This window comes from Capricornis sumatraensis, chromosome 6 (genome assembly GCF_032405125.1).
Source record: "Capricornis sumatraensis isolate serow.1 chromosome 6, serow.2, whole genome shotgun sequence".
Taxonomy (NCBI): domain Eukaryota; kingdom Metazoa; phylum Chordata; class Mammalia; order Artiodactyla; family Bovidae; genus Capricornis; species Capricornis sumatraensis.
In genome coordinates this window covers 9,945,911-9,970,963 of record NC_091074.1, presented here as the reverse complement: position 1 = coordinate 9,970,963, position 25,053 = coordinate 9,945,911, and the positions used below count along the sequence as shown (strand labels likewise).

At 46.0% G+C, this 25,053-nt stretch overlaps 1 protein-coding gene across 2 annotated transcripts; it reads left to right on the top strand.

Annotated features, from left to right (window-relative positions):
• Positions 1-274: 274 nt before the first annotated feature.
• On the top strand, positions 275-24,638 carry HPF1 (histone PARylation factor 1). 2 transcript variants are annotated; one of them, XM_068974501.1, is made up of 8 exons: positions 275-350; positions 10,351-10,510; positions 12,230-12,419; positions 14,071-14,169; positions 19,935-20,085; positions 21,760-21,847; positions 23,170-23,342; positions 24,436-24,638. In XM_068974501.1, exons 1-8 carry the CDS (start codon positions 303-305, stop codon positions 24,565-24,567), a joined length of 1,041 nt encoding a protein of 346 aa, XP_068830602.1. In that variant the 5' UTR covers positions 275-302; the 3' UTR covers positions 24,568-24,638. The 2 variants fall into 2 exon arrangements, with proteins under 2 accessions (XP_068830602.1, XP_068830603.1); XM_068974502.1 differs by lacking the exon at positions 14,071-14,169.
• Positions 24,639-25,053: the final 415 nt, after the last annotated feature.

The window sequence follows — 25,053 nt, the reverse complement described above, 5'->3', positions numbered from 1 at the left end:
ACAGAATGAGGCCTATATATTTCCTTTTACATATAATTTGATAGAAACGTTTTAAAACGCAGTAATTCTTTAAAGGAAAACCATATGCTCAGGTGGGTCAGCCTGCGGAGGGCGCACCTGCCCGGGAGGCGGAGTAGGCGGGGCCTCGGCCAAGCGCGGGCTCGGATGCGGGCTGGGGGCGGTGTCTTTTCTCTGTGCGCGCGGCGACGGGGGGAAATGATTGGTGGCCCTTGAACCGGAAGTGGTTGGCGGCGCGCGGGCTCCCGGAGGGACCGGTTGGCACTGCAGCCTCTCGCTGCAGGATGGTGGGCGGTGGCGCGAAGCGTAGACTCCGCGGAGAGGGGCCGCAGGTACCGCAGGGAGGTCCGAGGGCGGCCGTGGGCCCGAGGATCGCGCGGCGCGTTTGTACCCGGCTGGAGGGAAGGCCGCGCGCTGCGGTCGGAGCGGAGAGCGGCGCCGCGCCTCGCCTTTTCGGGTCCGTCGGGGTCGCGCTGACAGCTCAAGGCCGGTTACAGTCTTGGGGTCCAGCCCGGGGGCGGCCACAGTCCGGGGTCCTCGGGGTCAGGCGGGCGCGGTCTGGCGGACCTCCCCCGGGGGGCGGGTTGACTTAGCCCATTCCCCCTACACCACCCTCCCTGTCGCACTGGCCAGGTCGAGCGTAGGAAGCGCCCTGCACCCGCAGGATGGCGTGTGGGGCCCCTCCCGTGGAGCCGTCCCCGAAGCGGGTGACTCAGGAGAGCGGTGTCGGGGCGCAGCGCCGGCTCGGTCCGGGGCGCTCGGGATAGGGAAGAGGGGCGCTCACTCGGAGGAGTCGTCTGCTCAGGCTTTCCCTGCTATCTCACGCGCGTCAGCACTGCAAGCAGGAAAGAGTCCGGCTGGAAAGAGTAAAGGAGTGTTTCCAAAACTTCCTTCAGCCGCGCTGTCAGCTGGGGTGCAGGTGGTGGCAGGGTGGGGGTGAGACGGTGCCGGAGGGCCAAGTTCTGGGCGGCCTTTGCCCCCGTCCCGCTTTTTAGGAGTACAAGGGTAAATAAAGGATAAAGGCAGCCTTGAGGGGGACAGGTACTACATAGTCCTGAACTCTAGTTGAGAGCTGGGGGATCCTGAACTAGCGTGTGAGTTCAGGCAGCGCTGAAACGCTCTTTCCTCCCTTTAAAGGGGCAGTGAACTGCTCTGACAGAATGTTAGTGTTAGGAAAAAAGCCTCAGAAATGAAGAGGAGTCCACAGAGGCTACGGTTAACCTAATATAGGTAGCAGTTATGTATTCTGTGTTAGCACTGTTCTGTCTGTGTCTACAAATAATTTATTGTCACAGCCTTATGATATAGACCTTTTTTGTAACTGAGAAAATAGGGCACAGAGGTCAGATAACTCGCCCAAGGTGACAGAGCTGGAAATGGCGAGAGTCAAGAATCTCCCTGAGCAGTCTAACCAATATGCAAAACTGCCTTTCATTGAGGTACATTTAAAGACTCTTCTTTATAACATAGATTTGCGCCTGTCTTTGAAAGTCTAACCAGAGACTGTTACACAAACAAGAGGGAGGGTGGGTCAGGGCTTGATGAGTTCCTGCTGTTGCCTTTTTGCAGTGGAGAGGCAGCATGCAGTGGTTAAGCACCACCCCTGCACCCTGGAGCTGGCCCACCTGGGGTTCAGTGCAGTTCTTCACTTTCTAGGTGGAGACCCAGGGCAAGTCACTTAACCTTAGGTTTCCTCCTCTGTAGAGTGTGGCTAATAGTACCTATTCAATAGCTCACAAGTTACTTCTGGGGATTAGATGAATTCCATCTATAGGCGTTTAGAACAGTGGCAGGCACTGTAGTAAGCGCATAACAAGTACTTATCACTAACACTGTTTACTATCATCTTTATTGGTGATAGTATCACTATTGGGGCTTCCCAGGTGGCGCTAGTGATAAAGAACCAGCCTGATAATGCAGGAGACTTAGATGCTCCTGGGTCGGGAAGATCCCCTGGAGGAGGAAATGGCAAGCCTCTCCAGTGTTCTTGCCTGGAGAATTCCACGAACAGAGGAGCTTGGCAGGAAACAGTCCATGGGGTCACAAAGAGCAGCCTTTTTGTTCAGTTAAATTTTTTATGACCTGTGACACACTGTAATCTTTGGCATAATCCACTGTTATCCTTGGTCATGGCCCACTTTGACCTCATTTGTTTAGTTATAGAACAGACACCTGGGAAGCCATTGCCCAGCCCAGGCACTGAAAGGAGGACCATAGCTCTCCATCTTCATGGTCCTCTCCTGTCCTTTCTGCCCAGCTCTTTCCTGTGGCCCCTACTCAGTGCATCTGCAATCCTCAACTGTCTGTTTTTCCCTTGTTGTCTTCTTTTAGCCTTATCACCCATGAGTTTATTATGCCTGTCTGAACAATATATTTTGAACTTCATAAAATGGCTGTCATGCTGTATATAATCTTCAGGGATTTTTTTCTTCATTTAATGTTGTTAACATTGATCCATATTGTTTGTGGCTGTTTCCTTTTCACTAAGTAATACTTCATTTTGAGCCCTCTGAACCCAGTATCACAGAAGACTAACCAATATGATCACATGGACTACAGCCTTGTCTAAGTCAATGAAACTGTGAGCCATGCCATGTAGGGCTACCCAAGACGGACGGGTCATGGTGGAGAGTTCTAACAAAGCATGGTCCACTGGAGAAGGGAATGGCAAACCACTTCAGTATTCTTGCCTTGAGAACCCCATGAACTGTATGAAAAGGCAAAAAGATAGGACACTGAAAGGTGAACGCCACAGGTCAGTGGGTGTCCAACATGCTACTGGAGATCAGTGGAGAAATAACTCCAGAAAGAATGAAGAGACGAGGCCAAAGAAAAAACAACACCCAGTTGTGGATGTGACTGGTGATGGAAGTAAAGTCTGATGCTGTAAAGAGCAATATTGCATAGGAACCTGGAATGTTAGGTACATGAATCAAGGCAAATTGGAAGTGGTCAAACAGGAGATGGCAAGAATAAATGTCGAAATTTTAGGAATCAGTGAACTGAAATGGACTGGAATGGGTGAATTTAACTCAGATGACCATTATATCTACTACTGTGGGCAAGAATCCCTTAGAAGAAATGGAGTGGCCATCATAGTCAACAAGAGTCTGAAATGCAGTACTTGGATGCAATCTCAAAAACAACAAAATGATCTCTGTTCATTTACAAGGCAAACCATTCAATATCACAGTAATCCAAATCTATGCCCCAACCAGTAATGCTGAAGAACCTGAAGTTGAACGGTTCTGTGAAGACCTACAAGACCTTCTAGAACTAACACCAAAAAAAGATGTCCTTTTCATTATAGGGGACTGGAATGCAAAAGTAGGAAGTCAAGAAACACCTGGGGTAACAGGCAAATTTGGCCTTGGAGTACAGAATGAAGCAGGGCAAATGCTAATAGAGTTTTGCCGAGAGAATGCACTGGTCATAGTAAACACCCTCTTCCAACAACACAAGAGAAGACTCTATACATGGACATCACCAGATGGTCAACAGTGAAATCAGATTGATTATATTGTTTGCAGCCAAAGATGGAGAAGCTCTATACAGTCAACAAAAACAAGACCAGGAGCTGACTGTGGCACAGACCATGAACTCATTGCCAAATTCAGATTTAAATAGAAGAAAGTAGAGAAAACCACTAGACCATTCAGGTATGACCTAAATCAAACCCCTTATGATTATACAGTAGAAGTGAGAAATAGATTCAAGGGTTTAGATTTGATAGACAGTGTGCCTGAAGAACTATGGATGGAGGTTCATGACATCGTACAGGAGGCAGAGATCAAGACCATCCCCAAGAAAAAGAAATGCAGATAGACAAAATGGTTGTCTGAGGAGGCCTTACAAATAGCTGTGAAAAGAAGAGAAGCAAAAGGAAAGTTATACCCATTTGAATGCAGAGTTCCAAAGAGTAACAAGGAAAGATAACAAAGCCTTCCTCAGAGATCAGTGCAAAGAAATAGAGGAAAACAATAGAATGGGAAAGACTAGAGATCTCTTCAAGAAAATTAGAGATACCAAGGGAACATTTCATGCAAAGATGGGCACAAGAAAGGACAGAAATGATATGGACCTAACAGAAGCAGAAGATATTAAGAAGAGGTGGCAAGAATACACAGAAGAACTGTACAAAAAAGATCTTCACAACCCAGATAAATAAGGATGGTATGATCACTCACCTAGAGCCAGACATCCTAGAATGTGAAGTCAGGTGGGCCTTAGGAAGCATCACTATGAACAAAGCTAGTGGAGGTGATGGAATTCCAGTTGAACTCTTTCAAATCCTGAAAGATGATGGTGTGAAAGTCCTGCACTTGATATACCAGCAAATTTGGAAAACTCAGCAATGCTGCAGTACTGGAAAAGGTCAGTCTTATTTTAAGTCTCCAAGGAAGGCAGTGCCAAAGAATGCTCAAACTACTGCACAATTGCACTCATCTCACATGCTAGTAAAGTAGTGCTCAAAATTCTCCAAGCCAGGCTTCAATAGCACATGAACCGTGAACTTCCAGATGTTGAAGCTGGATTTAGAAAAGGCAGAGGAACCATAGATCTAATTGACTACATCTGTTTGGTCATCGAAAAAGCAAGAGAATTCCAGAGAAACATCTACTTCTGTTTTATTGACTATGCCAAAGCCTTTTGACTGTGTGGATCACAATAAACTGTGGAAAATTCTGAAAGAGATAGGAATACCATACCACCTCACCTGCCTCTTGAGAAATCTGTATGCAGGTCAGGAAGCAACAGTTAGAACTGGACATGGAACAACAGACTGGTTCCAAATAGGAAAAGGAGTACGTCAAGGCTGTATATTGTCACCCTGCTTATTTAACTTATATGCAGAGTACTTCATGAGAAACGCTGGGCTGGAAGAAACACAAGCTGGAATCAAGATTGCCGGGAGAAATATCAATAACCTCAGATATGCAGATGACACCACCCTTATGGCAGAAAATGAAGAGGAACTAAAAAGCCACTTGATGAAAATGAAAGAGGAGAGTGAAAAAGTTGGCTTAAAACATTCAGAAAACTAAGATCATGGCATCTGGTCCCATCACTTCATGACAAATAAATGGGGAAACAGTGAGAGACTTTGGGGGGGGCAACAAAATCACTGCAGATAGTGACTGCAGCCATGAAATTGGAAGACTGTTGCTCTTTGGAAAGAAAAGTTATGACCAAGCTAGACAGCATATTAAAAAGCAGAGACATTACCAGCAAAGGTCCGTCTAGGCAAGGCTATGGTTTTTCCAGTGGTCATGTATGGATGTGAGAGTTGGACTATAAAGAAGGCTGAGCGCAGAAGAATTGATGCTTTTGAACTGTGGTGCTAGAGAAGACTCTTGAGAGTCCCTTGGACTGTAGGGAGATCTAACCAGTCCATCCTAAAGGAAATCAGTCCTGAGTATTGATTGGAAGGACTGATTCTGAAGCTGAAACTCCAATACTTTAGCCCTGATGAGAAGAACTTTGAAAAGACCCTGTTGCTGGAAAAGATCGAAGGCAGGAGAAGAGACAACAGAGGATGAGATGGTTGGATGGCATCACCGACTCAATGGACAAGAGTTTGAGTAAACTCCGGGAGTTGGTGATGGATAGGGAGGCCTGGCGTGCTGCAGTCCATGGGGTCACAAAGAGTTGGACACGACCAAGCAACTGAACTGAAAACTCCATTGTTTGAAAATACTGTAACCATTCTCCTGTCAGTAGGCATTTTCATCTGTCCTGTTTTCCACTCATAAAACAGTACTTTTCTATGTATATCATCTGGTTCATGAATCCACTTTTCAGATTTTAAATGATACCTAAAGTTACAAGATCAACTTGAGCCTGAAGGTTAGGATTTCTCAGTCTTGGTTCTGTGGACATTTGAGCCAGTTAAGCTTCTCTTAAAGGGCCTCTCCTGTGTTGTCGGACACTTAGCAGTGTCCATGGCCTCCACCCACTAGAGTAGCAGTAGCACACGCTCCCTCCCAAGTTTGTACAACCAATAATGTCTCCAGACACTGCTGAGTGTGTCCCCCTGGAGGCAGGATGGCTCAGGTGGAACAACCCTGATGTAGATGGAAAGGAAGGACAGGAAGGAAAGTTCCTAGAAGGAACAGTACCTACCACTTCTCAGAGACTGAAGATGTGTAACCTTCGACCAGGAATTTTATCTCTGCAGGAATGGGCCTGGTATCTAAGGGGCATTGGAAAGCCTAGCCTACTTACAGAATGCACTTATATTGCAGAGATGCTGGAGGGAGTTTTATAACCAATCTGGCATTAAAAGACCTTTTCTGAAATAATTTTTTAACTGTTTTAATTGTTTTAACCTCTCATATCCAGTTATATCTGACAATTTCCTTCCAGTATGATTGCTTAGTCTGTTTAAACAAGAGGCATGATGGCATCCTGTTTACCCAAACAAAGTGAAACCTGCTATTTTCTTTCTTTCATTTCATTTTTTTATTTTGTATTGGGAGTATAGCCGATTAACAATGTTGTGGTAGTTTCAGGTGGACAGTGATGGGACTCAGCCACACATACACGTGTATCCATTCTCCCTGCAAACCCCCCTCCCATCCAGGCTGTCATGTAACACTGAGCAGAGTTCCCTGTGCTCTACAGTAGGTGCTTGTTGGTTATCCATTTTAAACGTAGCAGTGTGTTCATGTCCATCCCAAACTCTCTTATTATCCCTTCCCCTGCATCCTTCCCCACCTCAACCCCCCACCCCACCCCACCCCCAACCATAAGTTCATTCTCTCAAGTCTGTAAGTCTGTTTCTGTTTCGTAAATAAGTTCATTTGTATCATTTCTTTTTAGATTCCACATATAAGGGATGTCAAAGGATATTTCTCCTCTGTCTGACTTCAGTCAGTGTGACAATCTCTAGGTCTACTTATGTTGCCACAAATGACATCACTTTATTCTTTTTAATGGTTGAGTAATACTCCATTATAAATACACACCACATCTTTATCCATTCCTCTGTTGAGGACTTTCAGGTTGCCTCCATGTTTTGGCTGTTGTAAACAGTGCCTCAATGAACGCTGAGGTACATGGATCCTTTCAGATATGTTTTACTCTAAATATATGCCCAAGAGTGGGATTTCTGCATCATATGGTAGCTCTATTTTACTTTTTTTAAGGAATCTTTATACTGTTCTCCATGGTGGCTGTACCAGTTTATATTCCCACCAACAGTGTAGGAGGGTTCCCTTCTCTCCACATTCTCTCCAGCATTTATTGTTCGTGGATTTTTTGAAGATAGCCATTTTGACTGGTGTGAGATGATACCTCATTGTAGTCTTGATTTGTATTTCTCTATTTAGCAAAGTTGAACATGTTTTCATGTGCCTCTTGGCCATCTGTATGTCTTTTTTGGAGGAGTGTCTGTTAACTCTTCTGTCCATTTTTTGACTGAGTTGTTTGTTTTGATGTTGTTAAACCTCATGAAGTGTTTCTAAATTTTGAAGACTAATCCATTATAGGTCATATTACATGCAGATATTTTCTCCCAGTCAGTGGGTTCTTTTCATTTTTTTTTAAATTGTGTTCTTTGCTATGCAAAAGCTTTTGAGTTTAACTAGGTCCCATTTGTTTTTGTTTCCATTATTCTGGGAGACAAATCAAAAAATATATGCTGCAATTTATGTCAGAATGTTTATAGTGCCTGGTCTCACATTTAGGTCTTTAATCTATTTGGGTTTATTTTTGTGTGTGGTGTTAAAGAATGACCTAATTTCATTTTCTTACAAGTAGCTGTCCAGTTTTACCAGCATCATTTGTTGAAGAGACTCTTTCCCACATTGTGTAGTATTGTCGTCTTTGTTGTAGATTAATTGGCTTTGGTTGCATGGGTTTATTTCTGGGTTTTCTATCCTGTCCCATTGATCTGTATTTCTATTTTTGTGCCAGGGCATACTGTTCTGATGACTGTAGTTTGTAGTAAGTACAGTCTGAAGTCAGGGAGCCTGATTCCTCCAACTCTGTTTCTCTTTTTCAAAACTGCTTTAGCTGTTTGGGGTCATTTGTGTCTCCATAGAAATTTTAAGATTTTTTGTTCTAGTTCTGTGAGAAATTGGTAATTTGATAGGGATTGCATTGAATCTGTAGATTGCTTTGAGTAATATAGTCATTTTGACAATATTGGTTCTTCTAATCCACAATCATGGTATATGTCTCCATCTGTTTCTATCTTGTTCAGTTTATTTTGTTAGTGTCTTAGTTTCCACAGTATGGGTCTTTTACCTCCTTGGGTAGGTTTATTACTAGGTAGTTTATTCTTTTTGATACAATGATAAGTAGAATTGTTTCTTGAATTTTTCTTTCTGATATTCTGTTGCTAGTGTATAGAAATGCAACAGATTTCTGAGTTAATTTTGCATCCTGCGACTTTAGTAGACACATTGATGAGCTCTGGTAGTTTTCTGGCAGCATCTTTAGGATCTTCTGTGTATACTGTCATGTCGACTGCAGACAGTGACAGTTGAACTTCTTTTCCAGTTTGGATTCCTATTCTTTCTTTCTCCTCTCTGATTGCCGTAGCTAGTACTTCCAAAACTGTATTGAATAAAAGTGGCAAGAGTGGACATCCCTGTGGGCATTCTTTTTTTGTTCCCGATCTTAGATGAATGCTTTCAGCTGTTCATCATTGAATATGATGTTGGCTGTAGGTTTGTGATATATGGTCTTTATTATGTTGAGGTGTGTTTCCTCTGTGCTTACTTTCTGTAGAGGCTTTATTGTAAACAGCTGAATTTTGTCAGAGGCTTTTTTCTGCATCTGTTGAAATGATCATATATTTTTATTCTTCAATTTGTTAATATGGTGCATAACACTGATTTGCAAATATTGAAAAAATCCTTGCTACCCTGGGATGAATTCCACTTGCTCATGGTGTATCATCCTTTTAATGAATTGTTGGGTTTGGTTTGGTGGTATTTTGTTGAAGCTTTTTGCGTCTGTATTCATCAGTGATACTCACCTGTAACTGTCTTTTTTTGTGTGGTGTCTGTCTGGTTTTGGTCCAGGGCAATGGTGGCCTCATCGAGAGTGTTTGGAAGTGTTCCTTTCTCTAGAGTATATGGAGACATAAACTTGGTGAACCTGATCTTGGAATTTGCAGGAGAAGTGGAGGGGAAGATCTTTGGAAGGGGCTGCAGTCTCTCACAATGACAGTTGAATGGGCTGTCAGTAAATTATGAATTGTGTCTCTTTAAAGCTCACACTTGGGTTTCCCACGTGGCACAGCAGTACAGAATCCATCTGCAATGCAGAAGATGCAGGTCTGATCCCTGGACTGGGAAGATCATTTTGAGTAGGAAATGGCAACCCACTCCAATATTCTTGCTTGGAAACTGTTGTGGACAGAAGAGCCTGGTGGGCTATAGTCTATGGGGTCCCAAAGAGTCCGACATGACTTAGCACAGCATACACACCTGTGAAGGCATCTGGTCCTGGACTTTTGTTTGTTGGGAGTTTCTTGATAAACATAGTTTCAATTTCAGAGTTCGTGATTGACCTATTCATGTTTTCTGTTTCTTCCTGGTTCAGTTTTGGGAGACTGCATCTTCCTAAGACTTTGTCCATTTCTTCTAGGTTGTCCATTTTATTGGTGTATCGTTGCTCGTAGTAGTCTCTCATGGTCCTTAGTGTTTCTGTGGTGTCCACTGTAGCTTCTTTTTCATTTCTCATTGTATTAATTTGAGTCCTCTCCCTTTTTTCCTTGATGAATCTGGCTAAAGGTTTATCAATTTTGTTTATCTTTTCAAAGAACCAGCTTTTAGTGTTGTTGATCTTTTTGCTGTTTCCTTTTGTCTCTGTTTCCTTTATTTATGCACTGATCTCTTTGATTTCTCCCCTTCCACTAATTTTAGATTTTGTTCTTCTTTCTCTAGTTGCTTTAGGTGTAAGATTAAGTTGTTTATTTGAGATTTTTCTTGTTTCTTGAGGAAAGATTCTGTTGCCGTAAACTCCGTCCAAACCTGCTTTTGCTGCATCCCATAAAACCCTGCCCTTTTCTTATTCCTCATTTCCTGCTGTTTACCTTTTCTTTTATACATTTTGGTTTTTTGCTTTCTGTGTTTCTGTTATCTTAGATGTGTTTAGATATTTGTTGTGTGTGCCCCTCCTGACCCAATATATTATAAACTGTTCTTTTTTTCCTTGCCCAAAAGAATCCCCAGATTTTACTCAAACACCCTATATAGAGTTTTAAAGAAAATGCATGTATCTCATAGAGTTGGGTGAATAAGATGAGCGATATCGTTAAACAGTCCATACTGCTGAAATTACTTTTAGAGAAACTAAGTTTTGTGTGCTGATTTTCAGTGTGAAAAACCAGTCGATGTGAAGAAGAGTAAGTCCTGTGAAGCTGACGTGCCCAGTGACCTTCGAAAAGAGGTGGAAAGCCATTACAGGCTTCCTCTGCCCGAAGATTTCTACCACTTCTGGAGGTTCTGCGAAGGACTTGACCCTGAACAGCCAGCTGGTGAGTGTTCCAGAACCTTCCTCCTGCTGCTGCCAGTGGAAAAGGCAGTAGGAAGCTGGACTCAGGATCTAAACAGTTCACAGAAAAGGAGCTTCCCCAAAGAGGTGTGAAATCAGAGAAGCAGAAGGAGATGGTGCCGCCGTGACCTGTCACACTAGCAGAGGCGCATCCCCTGCAGCGTGCTCTGATGAGCAGCTGGGAAAGCGGCGCACACTCTGACCGTGAGCGCGGCTTAGCAGCTGCTTCTAGGAGCCTGTTGTACGGAGACAGTGAACCCAAACCTGTGTTCAACAACAGTGAAACAAGAAGTAGGAAACAGCGCATGTGCTCACTGTCACGCATCTGTTCAGTGGACTGTATATATAGTTTCAGAAGAATCCGGCAGATTTGTAGGCAGTAGTGAAGCATCGTGCCTGGAATATTTAAGTGAAAAAAGAGACCGTGTATAGCTTTTGCTGGATTAGTGTTATGTCAGGAACATACACAGCCATGCACACAGATACACACCACACTCAGATATACAGACACAACGCACACACACAGACACAGGGACACATTCTTGTATACTTTGTGGGCATACTGTCCCTAGAAGGTACACCAAAAACGGGTCATGTTGCAGCAGTTACTTTTCCTTGTTACCCTTTTGTACCGATGAAGTGTCTTCATGCAGTGCGGGGCGGCACTCCTAGACTGTAGACAGGAACGTGTACTGGGAGAGAGCTGGGCTTGGGCTGTGTTATCCACACACTGCAACCGTGCAGCAGCAACCTGTCTACAAGTATTCACAGACGTGTACAAGTGTGTTAGCAGAGATGGTCACTGAAGCAATGTTTAGAATGAAAACATAACAAATAGTAAATGCCTATCAATAGAGTAGACATCCTCTTGAAAGAAACGTTTAGTAGCCTGAGAAACTATTCAGAGGACTTAAGTGAGAACAGGATGAAGAACTAAAAAGCAGAGTACAAACAGCAAGATCTCCCTTTATAGCCCTGTCTCATATCTGTTCATGGAGGGGGATGTTATTTTTCTCCTTCCAAGTCAACTGTCTGTGCCCTTCTCACTGCTGGCTCTTCCAAGAGCTCCCCCTCCACAGGATCCTGGGCCCTGGTCCTGCCTCTGCGGGAAGCAGAGGGGCCTGTCTGTCGTAAGCGTGCAGTCACCTGGTGACTCTGATCAGTGACCGGAGAAGGAAGTGGATTCAGTCTGGGTTAGGGTGAGATAGACGGAGCGCCCAGGAGGCCAGGAATTGAGACTGATCAGTAGTTGAGGTGGGGGAGGGAGGAAGTACTTTGATTAAACACATTTGTAGTTAAATTACTCGTCCTCATCCGCTAGCCCTCTTGCCTCTCCCTTTGTCTGGGTATGCTCAAGTATTTGAGGTAACAGCTGCACTGCATAGTAATGAGACAAGCTTAACGTCTGCAGCTCTAACAGGCACCCAGGAACACAGAACTGCTCTGTTTGGGCCAAAGTCAGAAACAGCGGGAGTGTTTGAAATGTCCTCAGTGGTAAAGTTACGAGGAAATCCTAAATGTAAGGGCCACGTCTTCATTGCTTTGATTTCTTTTCCATAGAGTGTTTACAGCAGACATCTTCACGTGACTGAAGACTTCTTTTACTTTAGAAGCTCTTTTTAAAGACAGTTGCTTAGAAACATTTTTCTGAATGAAAGGTCCTATTTTCTGCTTCTTCTAAGTAAACTTGTTTAATTTATAGATTCGCTATCTGCAAGCCTTGGACTTCGATTAGTGGGTCCTTATGATATCCTTGCCGGAAAACATAAAATAAAGAAAAAGTCAGCAAGCTTGAATTTTAATCTTCACTGGAGATTTTACTATGATCCTCCTGAGTTCCAGACCATTATTATTGGAGACAGTGAAACTCAATTCCACATGGGGTATTTCAGGTAAGGGTCATTTCTTCTAAAATACAGCTTTGTCGTTGTTTAGGCACTAAGTTGTATCTGAGTCTTTGTGACTTCGTGGACTGTAGCCTGCCAGGCTCTGTCCATGGATTGTCCAGGCAAGAATACCTGAGTGGGGTGCCATGCCCTCCTCCAGGGGATCTTCTCAGCCAGGGATTGAACTTGAGTCACCTGCATTGGCAGGCAGATTCTTCAGTGCTGAGCCACAAGGGGAGCCCTTACTTCTCCCAAAATACAGCTATTGTCCCTTTTATGAGTGCGAGCAGACATTCACCGGCCTCCCCAAGGCGAAGGGCATGTGCCCTCTGTTGGTGGGTGCGTGGGCCGTCTGCTGTTCTAACCTACTGACCTAACCTGGAATGGATGAACTTGTTAGGCCAACCTCATCAGTTTTTCTGCTGTACTTATAAACCTTTTTCTTTGGGGTTGAGAAGAGCTCTTTTTGCCCAGGGAAGGTAATTCGGAGCAGCTGCTGTGGCTTAAGTCAGGCATGTGCTTCCGAGGGCCATGGAACTAAGCATGCACTCTGGAGCAGACTGGTCCTCTTGTTTATTGTCAGGGAACTAAGCATGCACTCTGGAGCAGACTGGACTCTTGGTTATTGTCGGGGAACTAAGCATGCACTCTGGAGCAGACTGGACTCTTGGTTATTGTCAGGGAACTAAGCATGCACTCCGGAGCAGACTGGACTCTTGGTTATTGTCGGGGAACTAAGCATGCACTCTGGAGCAGACTGGTCCTCTTGTTTATTGTCAGGGAACTAAGCATGCACTCCGGAGCAGACTGGACTCTTGGTTATTGTCAGGGAACTAAGCATGCACTCCGGAGCAGACTGGTCCTCTTGTTTATTGTCAGGGAACTAAGCATGCACTCCGGAGCAGACTGGACTCTTGGTTGTCGTCTGGGTGGCCCTGTACTAGTCCCCTGTACCTGTGACTTTCTTGTGACCCACTTTCATTCCACACACGTAACAAGAATGTCTGGGGGTAAATGCATACATGCAAGATGCTCAGACTTTTAGAAATAGAGCTGGTGGGGGCGGGGATCCCTTGTCCGCTTGAGAGGTGCTGTCGTTGACAGCGGGCTGAGGGACAGAACGTGGAGGGAATGTAGCGGTACTGTGGGCACCCAGGGCTGGGAGTCAGGCCCTGACCCGCTGGCCTCCCGCTGCCTGTCCAGGACCTTAGCTGAGTCACCTGGTCTCTCTGTGTGGTTTCCTAGTCATACAGTAAAGGGACTTGGTCGTCTGTGTGCTTCCCAGTCCTTTGACCGCAAATATTCTGTGATCTTCCTCTCTCGTTTCTTTTTGCTGCTCCACCTTCTTTCTTTTTCACAGACTGTAAAACTGGGGTGGGATGATTGTATGTAATTTCACCTCCTTTTGATAAGCTTTATTCCCCCTTTCTTTGTGTTTAGGTATAAAAGTAACTAGGTCCTAAGACTCTTAATCTTAGGTTCTGTTATATAAATGAGATTTGTTGTGGATATTCCTAAGAAGCCTAGAACTTAAACCTAGCAAATTCATTAGCAATTTTTTAAGACATGCAGATATAAATTCTTATTTTCAAACCTAAAATCTTCCCTTCTGATAAGTTATGGGCAGCTAAATTTTTACTACCTTTCGTTTAAACAGGGATTCTCCTGATGAACTTCCTGTATTTGTCGGTACAAACGAAGCAAAGAAAAATTGTATAATTGTTCAAAGTGGAGATAATGTGTTTGCTGCAGTCAAGTAAGAAAATATTTCACTACCTCTCCTATTGATAATATTTGTTTACAATTTTTATACCATATCAGTCTGTCTCTAATGGGAATTGAGATTTTAAAAAAAATTTTAGAGCATTTCCATGAATTTTGCAGACACACTTCATCGTTTCACCAAACAGTTGACTCTTTTCTAACTACTTACTGAAAATATTACTTAAACTTGACCTTATTTGTCCCATGGCAAGGTCACAGGATTTTTAGGCATCTGACTTTAAACACAGTCATGGCGAGCTCCTACTGAGAAGCTGCATTATGTGGAATGTGATTCACGCAGGCAGTCTCCACATCCTGGGGGCAGGGTGGGAGTGAGGGGCCGGTGGGGGGGTGTTGCTGACTCAGCTCAGTGGTGGGTGGTCTCTGACCCCCAGAGAAGAGCTGGGGAATGGGGCTCCGGGACTACATTGTCTGTCGGGATCTAGGCCAGTGAGAGGGAGCCCCTTGCCCGCCGTGCCTGGACACTGGGGACGGGACAGGATGGTCACGTGCCTCTGCGAGCCAGTGGGACTGGATCCGGTCTCCACACTCTGATATCGGGGCCTCGTCTTCAGTAGGGCGGGGGCGGGGGGGCAGGCGGCATGAGCTGAAGCACAGGGTGGGCGTGGCAGGGGCACCTTGTTCTGTCCTGGGCAGCTACAGGCCCTGTCCGCAGCAGCTGTGCAGTGGACTGTAATAAAATGAAGGCATCTGACTCGCCTTAAGTATAAGTAGATCATGTTTGTGTGACGTCTTTTAATCACCTGCTTTTAAAAAGACGTTGATTCCCTGTGCTTGCACGGCACAGATTTGCAGTCAACAGAACTCAGACTCAGTCTGTCGGTGCGCCTGCAGGGCCCCTGCACGTGCAGACCACTGTGTCTGAAGGGCGGAGGGCTCCCGACAGGCTCCCTTCTCTCCTGGCAGCTCTGACGTTACGGAAGGTGTGGCTTGCTCCTCATGTTTTATATGGTTCTTCACACCCTTTGGGTTGATTGTTGCGTTTAAGCTGGTGCCACCTTCATTGCAAACGGCAGTACTTTGTTTCCTTGTCTCCTGCGCTGATGTGTGGGTTCATGGGAGAGAGGCTTTTTCCTGTGCACGGTGCCTGCTCTGTGAGTCAGGCATTCAGTCCACAAACTCTTTGACAGCAGAACCATCACAGCAGAACCTACTGGTCTTATTAAAAGAAAGTTCAGTTGTTATCTAAAATAACACAAGATTGTTCTGGCATTTTTTAGCTTATCAGAGAACACAGAAGAAAAAAAACAAAAATTAATTGGTGATAAATTTATAATTTAGGTGAAGACCAGCAAGGATTTGAGTAGCTAATGTTATTCAAAAAATGTTTTGTACTTTGGTAATTTATATCAAACATATGTTTGATAAAGTATTAATAATACTTCTATAGGTTATAATACTTTTCATGTATTATAGATTATAATACTTTGTCTATATTTAGTATAATTTTTGAGACTTTATTGAAATCAGTTAATTGAAATAATTTGTATATCAGCCTGAGTAAGGTATTTTCAGGCAGACCATTTGTTAAAAACAAATTATTTACGCCCAGAGAAACTAGTTTTCTTTGTGTAAGATTTAATAGTAGCCCAAGAAAATGCAAATTCGGCTAACAAAGGTGAGTAAAAATTAAAGAGTGGTAATACCCAGTGGAGATCAGCCCTGGGTGTTCATTGGAAGGAATGATGCTAAAGCTGAAGCTCCAGTACTTTGGCCACCTCATGCAAGGAGCTGACTCATTGGAAAAGACTCTGATGCTGGGAGGGATTGGGGGCAGGAAGAGAAGGGGATGACCGAGGATGAGATGGCTGGATGGCATCACCGACTCAATGGACGTGAGTCTGAGTGAACTCCGGGAGTTCGTGATGGACAGGGAGGCCTGGCGTGCTGCGATTCATGGGGTTGCAAAGAGTCGGATATGACTGAGCAACTGAACTGAACTGAATACCCAGTGGTGTTTACGGTGTAAGAAATCTTTGTGCTCTGTGTTAATTGGTAAAACGTTTATGGAGAGCAGTTGGAATATGGCTGTTTATATATTTTTTCAAAGATTTCTTCACAGATAATGAAGGTTGCCAGGTACTGTGCTGCATCTTAAATTAGCAATTCCATTCCTAGCTCCTTATCTGAAGAAATTTTGAGTTCGTACACAGATATCTGTGTATATTTCAGATTATTTATAAAAAAGAAAAGTTGGAAAAAATGCACATTTCCAGCAGTAGAGAAAATTAGGTAAGTAAATAGAGACTATCCATGCAGTGTAGCACCAGGATATTGATCCATCAGGTTAGGAAGGTGTGGACACACTACGTGAGGAGGTCATGTAACAGAATGGTGTGGAAAGGTCCCTGCTTCACATCCTGGAAAGCACACAGAAATCTGGGTAGGCTGGAGGTTCTAAAATACGTATCTTTATACAACAGAATTAGAAGTTATTTTCTTCTGCTTTCTTTTCCTTAAAATAATTGTAGCAGTAGTCTGGACCTCACATACCTCCTGAAAGGTCTCAGAGACTGTGGGGTGCACAGGCCACTCTGGGCACTGATGCTGGGTTAATGGTTTGAGACCCGCACATGGGAGCTTCACCTCAGCTGCTGCTCCTCAGCCCCTCCAGAGCAGGACTCGGGAACGTTTTTTAAAACTACCTGTTACAGGTAAATCTGAGTGTAGCCCAGAGGTGCACTTCTGTAACTTTAATTAAATGAACATTCATTTCGGTGGACGTTTAATGGCCGCGAACTTCGGTCGGGGCCCAAGACCATTTAAAACATCTGCTACTTACTGTAAATACGGCCAGAGTGTCAGGTCTTGGGTCTAGTTGCACTACTAAATATCCTCTTCTCCTCTCCCCTGCGCCCCAACGTCCTCTGGCGCCCTGCCTTGCTGTCCTGTGTCGTGTGGACTTAATCTCATAGCCCACGACTTTTCAAGCAGTGGCTCTGAGTAGAGTCCTTGAAACTGGGAACCCAGGAGGTTCTGACACGTGCTCAGGTCCGGAACCCTAATTGAATGGCAGCGCTCAGACGGTGGGGTGTGGAGCCTGCCCGCCGGCTCAGGGGCCGTGAGGGGTGCTCTGGGTGGGGGTGGGGGTGTTCTCTCACCCCTCGATGGGCGGGCGGCAGTGGGTGAGTGGCAGACAGTGTGTGGTCACAGCACGGTCCCCAGCTTGCTGACGGAGCTGGAAGGATGAATCGTTCTGCGGCTGGGCGCCGGGTGGGCAGTGCGGAGGGTCTGTGTCAGTGAGAGAGGCCCTGTGGGACCAAGTGCTGAGCTCAGCTGTTTTCCACTTCCACTGGAGACAGTGGCCGGCACATAACCGGGTATTCCGACCTGAGCATTCAGGAGACGTTTTCTCAAATGAACTGATGGAGACGATTGACTGTTTGCTGTCATTTCTAAAAATTCAAGATTTGAAAAGCAAACATTAGAATTGGGGGAAGTTGTAACCAGCCTTGTGAGCGTGGCAGCTGCTCACTTGCTGAAGACTTTGCTACTGTGATGGATGGTGCTGTGGCTGTGGTCTCCCCTACCGTGAAGGGATGGGGAGTCTGGTGTGACGGTGAGCTTCACTCTGGGGGAGCGCTCTATAGCCTAGTGAACTGATGTTTCCCTCCTGAACTGCAGGAGTCTTCCGAGGTCCAGGCTCACTCACTGCTCATGGAACAGCAGAGGACGTTCTGGCTGTTTCCGCGGGCACATCTCCGCCCTGAGCACCACAAAGCGGTGTCAGAGCGCAGGTTTGAAGCTGAGACAGAGCTGAGCAAGCAGGAGTGGAAGTGGTCCTGCCGGGTAGCAGGGCCACCGGTAGGGGTGGGCCCTGTCCTGGAGGCCCTCCCCATGGGCCCGAGGGAGGCAGGGAGGAGGCGCGGCGTGGAGAGGGGCAGTGAAGGGAGGGGCCCCAGGCCTGCGGCCGGTGTGCTGTGTGGTCCTGTTGACAGACAGACCTCCTGACTCACGGCTGCTGAGGCGAGACGAGGTGTGCTGGTACTTTGCTGTAATTAGGAGACTCTGATCCTGGTGGTCTTGGCTTTAACCAGCGCACACTTATTCTCCCAGCTTGGGCACGGTGTGGTCCTCTGCCTCAGCTTCCCAATTTGTAAAATGGGGATGAGAATAATGCCCCAGCGGGCGCTCCCCAGCATCAGTGCTGGGCAGGAGCGGCTTCCTTCAGCGAGCCTGGCAGTGGCTGCAGGAAGGGGACTGACGTGTGTTCGGCTGGGCCAATTCCAGCTTGCTCTTGCACTCTTGACTTTCTGCTCTAGTGGGAGAAGTCGTCTTTTTTAAAAATTACTGCAGTAAAGTTGGTTTACAGTGGTGTGTTAGTTTCTGCTGTACAGCACATGAATGAGTCACACATACGTCCCGTTTTTTAGATTCTGTTCCCATGTAGCTCATTACAGACTATCGTGGAGAGTTGCCCGTGCTGTATACAGTAGGTCCTTATTAGTTATAGTGTGTATATGTCAGTCCCAATCTCCCAATTTATCCCTTACTTCCTGATAAGCATAAGCTTGTTTTCTACATCTGTAACTCTATCTTTGTTCTGCAAATTCATTTGTATCCTATTTTTAAGATTCTTTTCCTCACTTCACGTAGTACGATCGTCTCTGGGTCCATCCATCCCGCACAGATGACGTCATTTCGTTCTGTAGCTGCTAAGTAGTCCTCCATTGTGTGTAGGCACCGCATCTTTACCCGCTCCTCTGCTGACGGACGTCTAGGTTGCTTCCACGTCATGGCTGTTGTGAATAGTGTGCAGTGGACACTGGGGTGCACGGGCGTGTCTTTTCAGATTATAGTTTTCTCCGGGTGTGTGCTCAGGAGTGCGATCGCTGTATCATAGGGTAGCTCTGTGCTCAGTTTCTGAGGACCCGCCGTACTGTTCCCTGTAGCGGCTGCAACCAATTCATGTTCCCACCAACAGTGTAGGAGGGTCCCTTATGTCCACACGCTCTACCGCATTCCTAACGTAAGATTATTTCCATCACTGGCAATGATGTACTATTTCGCATACCTTTAAAATTTGTTTTGTATGCTTCGCTGGCAGTCTGGTAATTAAGACTCTGTGCTTCTTCTGTTGGGGGCACGAGTCCAGTCCCCTATGGGGGAACTAAGATCCCACATGCCTTACTGTGCAACCAAAAAAATAAACAAAAAGTGAAAATAAAAGTAACTTTAAAACAAGTTATTTTGAATTGTGCTTTTGTATTAGCTTATATAATCGTTTTGCTTTCCTTTACATTTTTAAAATTTCTTAACACAGATTTGAAGGTAACATTGAAAAGAATTTGCTGATGTTTAAGTATTATAAAGGTCCTCCCGTTCTGCAGAAGTGCAAAATCCTTTTTTGGAGTCTCCACATTCTTTTCTCCTGTTACATCAGACTTCTGCAAGGTTGTCTGTCAGATCCTAGCATCAAGTGATGCAACATAAACTTGGCTTAACCTCACTTTTTAGCTACCTTACGTCTTGGTTGTAGACATCACGGGGATAAACAGATCTTGTTTGCTGTTTCTCTGACTGGCAGGTATTTATCCATACTGCTTTTCTCTTGCCTGAAGAATCTGTTAGGTGCTTGAGAGAACGGTGGTGGTTATTCTGCCCTCTGTTTTCGGGGTCTGGTGTCTGTAACTCGGCTCCCCTCAACTTCCCGGGGTCGGTGCACTTGGTGCAGCAGTAGTAGTGTACAGACGACTGAGGGCTGCATACTAATGAGGGCTTTTACTTCTTTTTCAGATTATTTTTGATGAAAAAACTTAAAGAAGTAACAGATAAGAAGAAAACTAGTCTCTTGAAAACCATAGATGAGAAACTCACAGAAGCAGCCAGAGAACTGGGGCTCTCCCTGGAGCAGAGAACTGTGAGGATGAAGCAGAGAGACAAGAAAGTATGAGTCCCATACGTCAGTCTCTGCTGTTTCAGGGTTGGGGGCGGCGGGGGTGGGTTCCCGCTCTCCTTTCCCGCCCACCTGCATCTCCTCCCCTCCCCTCCTGAGGAGAGCTGCCCCGCCTCCCCCAGGGCTGGCTCCAGGGTGCTTCGGGGCTGGACTGGAAGGGTCCTGCAGGTGTGGTAGGCACGGGACGGGGCACCCTTTCTGTGGTTGCAGAGCTCAGGCCAGGCCAGCCCGGTCTCTCTTTAGTCTTGGTCTGCCAGTCGCTCATCTCATAGTAGAAGAGCGGCTTTGTACCTCACACTTGCTTACATTTCTTTTTTTAGTAGCTAAGGTTGGATGATTTCATGCCAGGTGGTTTTGGGTAGATTTGTAAAGGTCTGCCTTATGGGCTTTATAGTCAGCCCTGAGGGTAGTTGGCATATGGTCGACGTTGGTCCTGAGCTGTGTACTGGGGCTTGTGAATTCCTCCAGGAAATGGTGTGAGAAGTCTTCTCTCCCTGCTTTATTGAGCCCACCAGCCTTCCTTTTGCACCTGCTGTGTGAGTGGAGTTTCATAAACAGCAGATACCTCTGGGTTTGGAATCCTTTGGGGTTTTCACTTGTACCTGCCTGGGTAACTTAACAGAGAAGCTGAAAGAATTCTGCTTTGGGGCAAATGAGAATTCTGAGTCTGTCCTGATAGTCCCTGGGGAGGAGGGACATTTATTAACTGGAGTCTGGACACCCAGTCTCCTCCAGCCTCTGAGCAGTGTCTCCTGCATGTGGCTGCTTCATCTGCACATTCGCAGCCAAACGAAGTGCTAGTCAACCCTGAATAAGCTAGTACTAGTAACTAAGTACTTTAGCTTAGTTACTGAAAATCCTACTCCAGTTCCTTTTCTGATCTTGACTCAGCTGCCGGGGTGGGTGACTTTCAGGTAAGTTGGAGTCACTGAATTCCTGTCCTATCAGCTCTTTTAGTCCTTGAGGTCAGGAAGTAGTTTCTAGAAATGTCCATGGAATGATAAACTCCCTGCATAGGGCGTATGGAGCTGCCTTAAGACTTCATGTCGCTGTTCTACCTCTCCAGTTTTCACCAGGGGCCTTTTCCCACCTTAGAGTGAGGGGAGGGGAGCACGGCTCACCCCATTGTGACGTAGCCTGGTAAACACGTAAATAAAAGAAACCTTAGAACCATGATTTCAGCCATGGTGAGATCATTTGCCTCCATAAAGGGCGCCCCAAAACTAGAAGCTGCCTGACTTAAGGGAAGTTTGCTGGCAAGTCTGAATGCTCCTGGTGAGACAGGGACCTGCGTTTCACAGACGGGCAGGAGTTCTTCACATCTCCTCCTGCTGGGCGGGCCTTGTGGCTCTCTGCCCAGCAGCTGTGGCCTGAACTGACACCACCCTCTGCCTCTGTGGTGGGGCACACGGGGATGACTTCCGTATGCTGACAGCTAGTAAAAGCCATTCATTTCACTGCTCTGTAATTATTTCAAGTGCTTGACTTCTACCTGATTTCAAAGGAAAGAAATAATAGTAAACTTCTGCCCTGGGGTCCAAATTTACTGAAATAAAAGGCACAAATTATATTTTGGCAGAAGTCTTAAGGGTTTGTGTATGAGCTTTATTTGCCCCCTTTGTTGTTTTTGTCTATTTTCCATGTTATTTTTGTGTTTTATTTAAGGTGGTGACAAAGACCTTTCATGGAGCAGGCTTGGTTGTCCCAGTGGATAAAAATGATGTTGGATACAGAGAGCTCCCTGAAACTGACGGTAGGGTCTTTATGTGGCCATGAGCATGTGTTAATGTGTGGGGGGAGCTTCCTTGTGTTGAGTAGCTGGATACAGTTTCCCACCCCACCTGCAGTGATGAGCGGCTTAGGCTCTGGGGTCAGGGAGGCTTGAACTGAAGCTGGGTTTGCAGCTGTGTGGCCTTAACCAGTTGTATAACTTTATTAAACCACGTCTTCCATCTGTCACATGGTGAGTGGCGGTAAGTACCGTCCACAGGGGTGTCTGGGAGTAACCCAGTACATCAGGTGCTTATTGTTAATGCACTGCTTGCCTAACAGCGCTCGGAACAGTGTTTTTACAAGTTTAAACAATACGAGCCTGCGGTCTAGGTGACTTTCTCTACTATTTCACAACCTTTGACATTATGGTCAACTTACACTATAGTAGTTTCTGAAATAGCGTGTGTTTGTGGACAGTTTTCCATCTGAATGTAGGTTTTTTTAGCTTTTAGAAGCCCATCCTAAGTTACTTCTTATGTAAGTATAAGCAGTCTTTGCCCATGGACTTCTCATACACAAAATCTAATTATTGCTTTGTTGAAAAGGATAAAATCTCTCCTGAGCTCTCTGCCTGTCCCCTGCCCTTCCCCTTTCTCCCGGGAATACCCCTTCATCTGGCTCCCTTGGGAGAGGAGGGGTGGGGCGTGCAAACAAGAGGGCATCGAGATCAGAAATGTGAAAGCATTGTTTTCTCTAATGTGGATAAATGTTAAGCAGTTTTCTCTCTTTTACCTCAAATTGATTGCATTTGTGCTGTGGCTCCACACCCCCATGTTGGTAAAGGAATTGGTAAAGGTTTAATTCGCCAGTGATTTGTCTCTTGTATTTCTTTTTCTGTACCGCTTTTTAAAAGTAAGTTAGACAAAGGCAAAAAGAGCAAACTTTACTGTCTGTCAGGATTTTTTTTTAATCCAGCTTCTGGTGTGGATGAGCCCAGAGGTGGGCTCTGTGTATGCTTGGTCTCCATACTGTTTTTTATTTTTTTCAACCATTTAAAAATGAAAACACATTCTTATCTTGAGGACAGTTAAAACCAGGTGGGTCAGGCTTGTCCACGGTCTGTGCACCCTGGACTAGCCCAGGGAAAATCTCTGGAAGTTGGTGTGACTCCTGGTTGTAGTTAGACTCATGGAGAAACCACTTTGCTGGAACAAGAAATGGATTTTGTTAAGATTCGAGCATAAAAATGGCTTAAGTAAAACGGCTGATGTGAGTTACAGCACCCAGGCAGGAGACCCCCAGGGGCGGTGTCACGGGGAGGCGTGGGTGCTCCCAGGTAACGCTGCGGCCCTGCTCTCTCAGCCAGCCTCAGGAGAATCTGCAGGACAATTGTGGAGGCCCCGAGCGACGCCGACAGACTGCAGGCCTTTGCCCCCATCCAGGAGATGATGACCTACGTGCAGTTTGCTAACGATGAGTGTGACTATGGGATGGGGCTGGAGCTGGGGCTGGACCTCTTCTGCCATGGCTCCCACGTGAGTGAGCACACCCCCCCACACACACACCCACACCCACCCACACACACACCCACACACACCCACCCCCCCCACACACACACCCACACCCACACACGCACACACACCCACACACACACACACCCCCCCACAGACACATCCCCACACACCCCCACACCCCCCCCCACCCACACCCCCACACCCCCCGCCACCCACACCCACCCACACACACCCACACCCACATACATGGGTGGGGTTTGGACTCAGCTGGAATTTCAAAATGAACTTTTTGAAATGATTTTAAGCAGATTCTTAAAGGATTCTTGAGTTCTAAGAATATTTCTTATTTGAGGTTCATCTTATATTCTGGCCAAGGTGAATGACCAAGACTTTTTTGCCTTCAGGTATATGTTAACATGGGGCTTCCCAAGTGGCTCAGTGGTAAAGAAACCTGCCTGCCAATGCAGGAGATGCAGGTTCGATCTCTGGGTGGGGAAGCTCCCCTGGAGGAAGAAATGGCAACCCACTCCAGTATTCTCGCCTGGAGAATCCCATGAACAGAAGAGCCTGGTGGGCTGCAGTCCTCAAGAGTTGAACATGACTTAACAACTCAACAACAAACGTTAAGTTTGTTGTTAAGTCTGTATAGCTACGTATACAGCTTCAGAGTGACATGTACACCTTCTTGGGCTCCATCTCATTCTCTGAAGAGGATCTGTTCTGTGCTAGATGAAGAGTAAATGCTATTTGGAAATATGCTTTAAAATCTTTAAAATGTAGTGGTGATGTTTTATCATTAACACCTCCTCATTAAATAGGAGAAACCCACTTACAGCTCCAGCAGTGGTTACCTCAGCTCTAGTATTTCAGGGTCAGGGAAGCAGGTGATAGGGTGACTTCGGGGCTGTCACCTGCCTCAAGTCCTGTCTTCCCAGCAGTGACCATGGGAGTGTGGGGAGCGCTCCCCAAACCTCTGTCCTGCTTGTGGCTGTAGTCTGTCCTCCCTGGCCACGGCACCTGGAGCTAGGTGAAGGGTCTGCATTTGGGATGCGGGCTTTGTTAAACAAGTGCCTGCTACACTGTCTGGCTAATGTCACCTTCTTTGGTTTTTCAGTATTTTCATAAAGTTGCTGGCCAGCTTTTACCTCTGGCATATAATCTGCTGAAGAGGAGTCTCTTTGCGGAAATTATTGAAGCTCATCTGGCAAACAGGAGCCAAGAGGACGTGGACCAGCTCGCAGCATGAGTGGGGCTGCCTCTCTGGTGTACAGGATTGCAGAGCTTTAGTGTGAAACATGTTCTTCAGTTTTTAAGGACTACAGGAAATAAATGGATGGCAACTTTACTTTTCTAAAGCTCTAGTGGCCTGCTTTTCTTTCACAGACAGTTGAGTCACCTGCACAGTGATGCCCACCTCACCTACGGAAGAGGGGGTTCAGCCCCACTGTCCCCTCCCAACAGCAGGCCATGCCCAGCGCCTGTGGATGAGCCCAGAGGAGCTGGGTCCTGAGACTAGGGGTTAACGTGAGCTGCAACCACAAGGATGGGGCCTTGGGCCCACCCCAGACCCTCCCCAGCTTCAGGTGGATAGCATTCACTCAGCCCCTGGGGTCCATTCCTCCCGGCACTGCCCCCAGGGCTCAGCCTGTCAATACAGCACAGGAGGTGGACACATTGTGTGCTCAACACGCCAGGAGGGCTTTCCACGACAAAGTGCACACTGGGTCTCCAG

Bases quoted from the DNA above. Each gene is read 5' to 3' on its own strand.
- HPF1 (XM_068974501.1), top strand. From the start codon at position 303: ATGGTGGGCGGTGGCGCGAAGCGTAGACTCCGCGGAGAGGGGCCGCAG. The intron at 20,086-21,759 runs GTATGAGTCCCA...GTTTTATTTAAG, and splicing joins TGAAGCAGAGAGACAAGAAA to GTGGTGACAAAGACCTTTCA. The intron at 21,848-23,169 runs GTAGGGTCTTTA...CTGCTCTCTCAG, and splicing joins AGAGCTCCCTGAAACTGACG to CCAGCCTCAGGAGAATCTGC.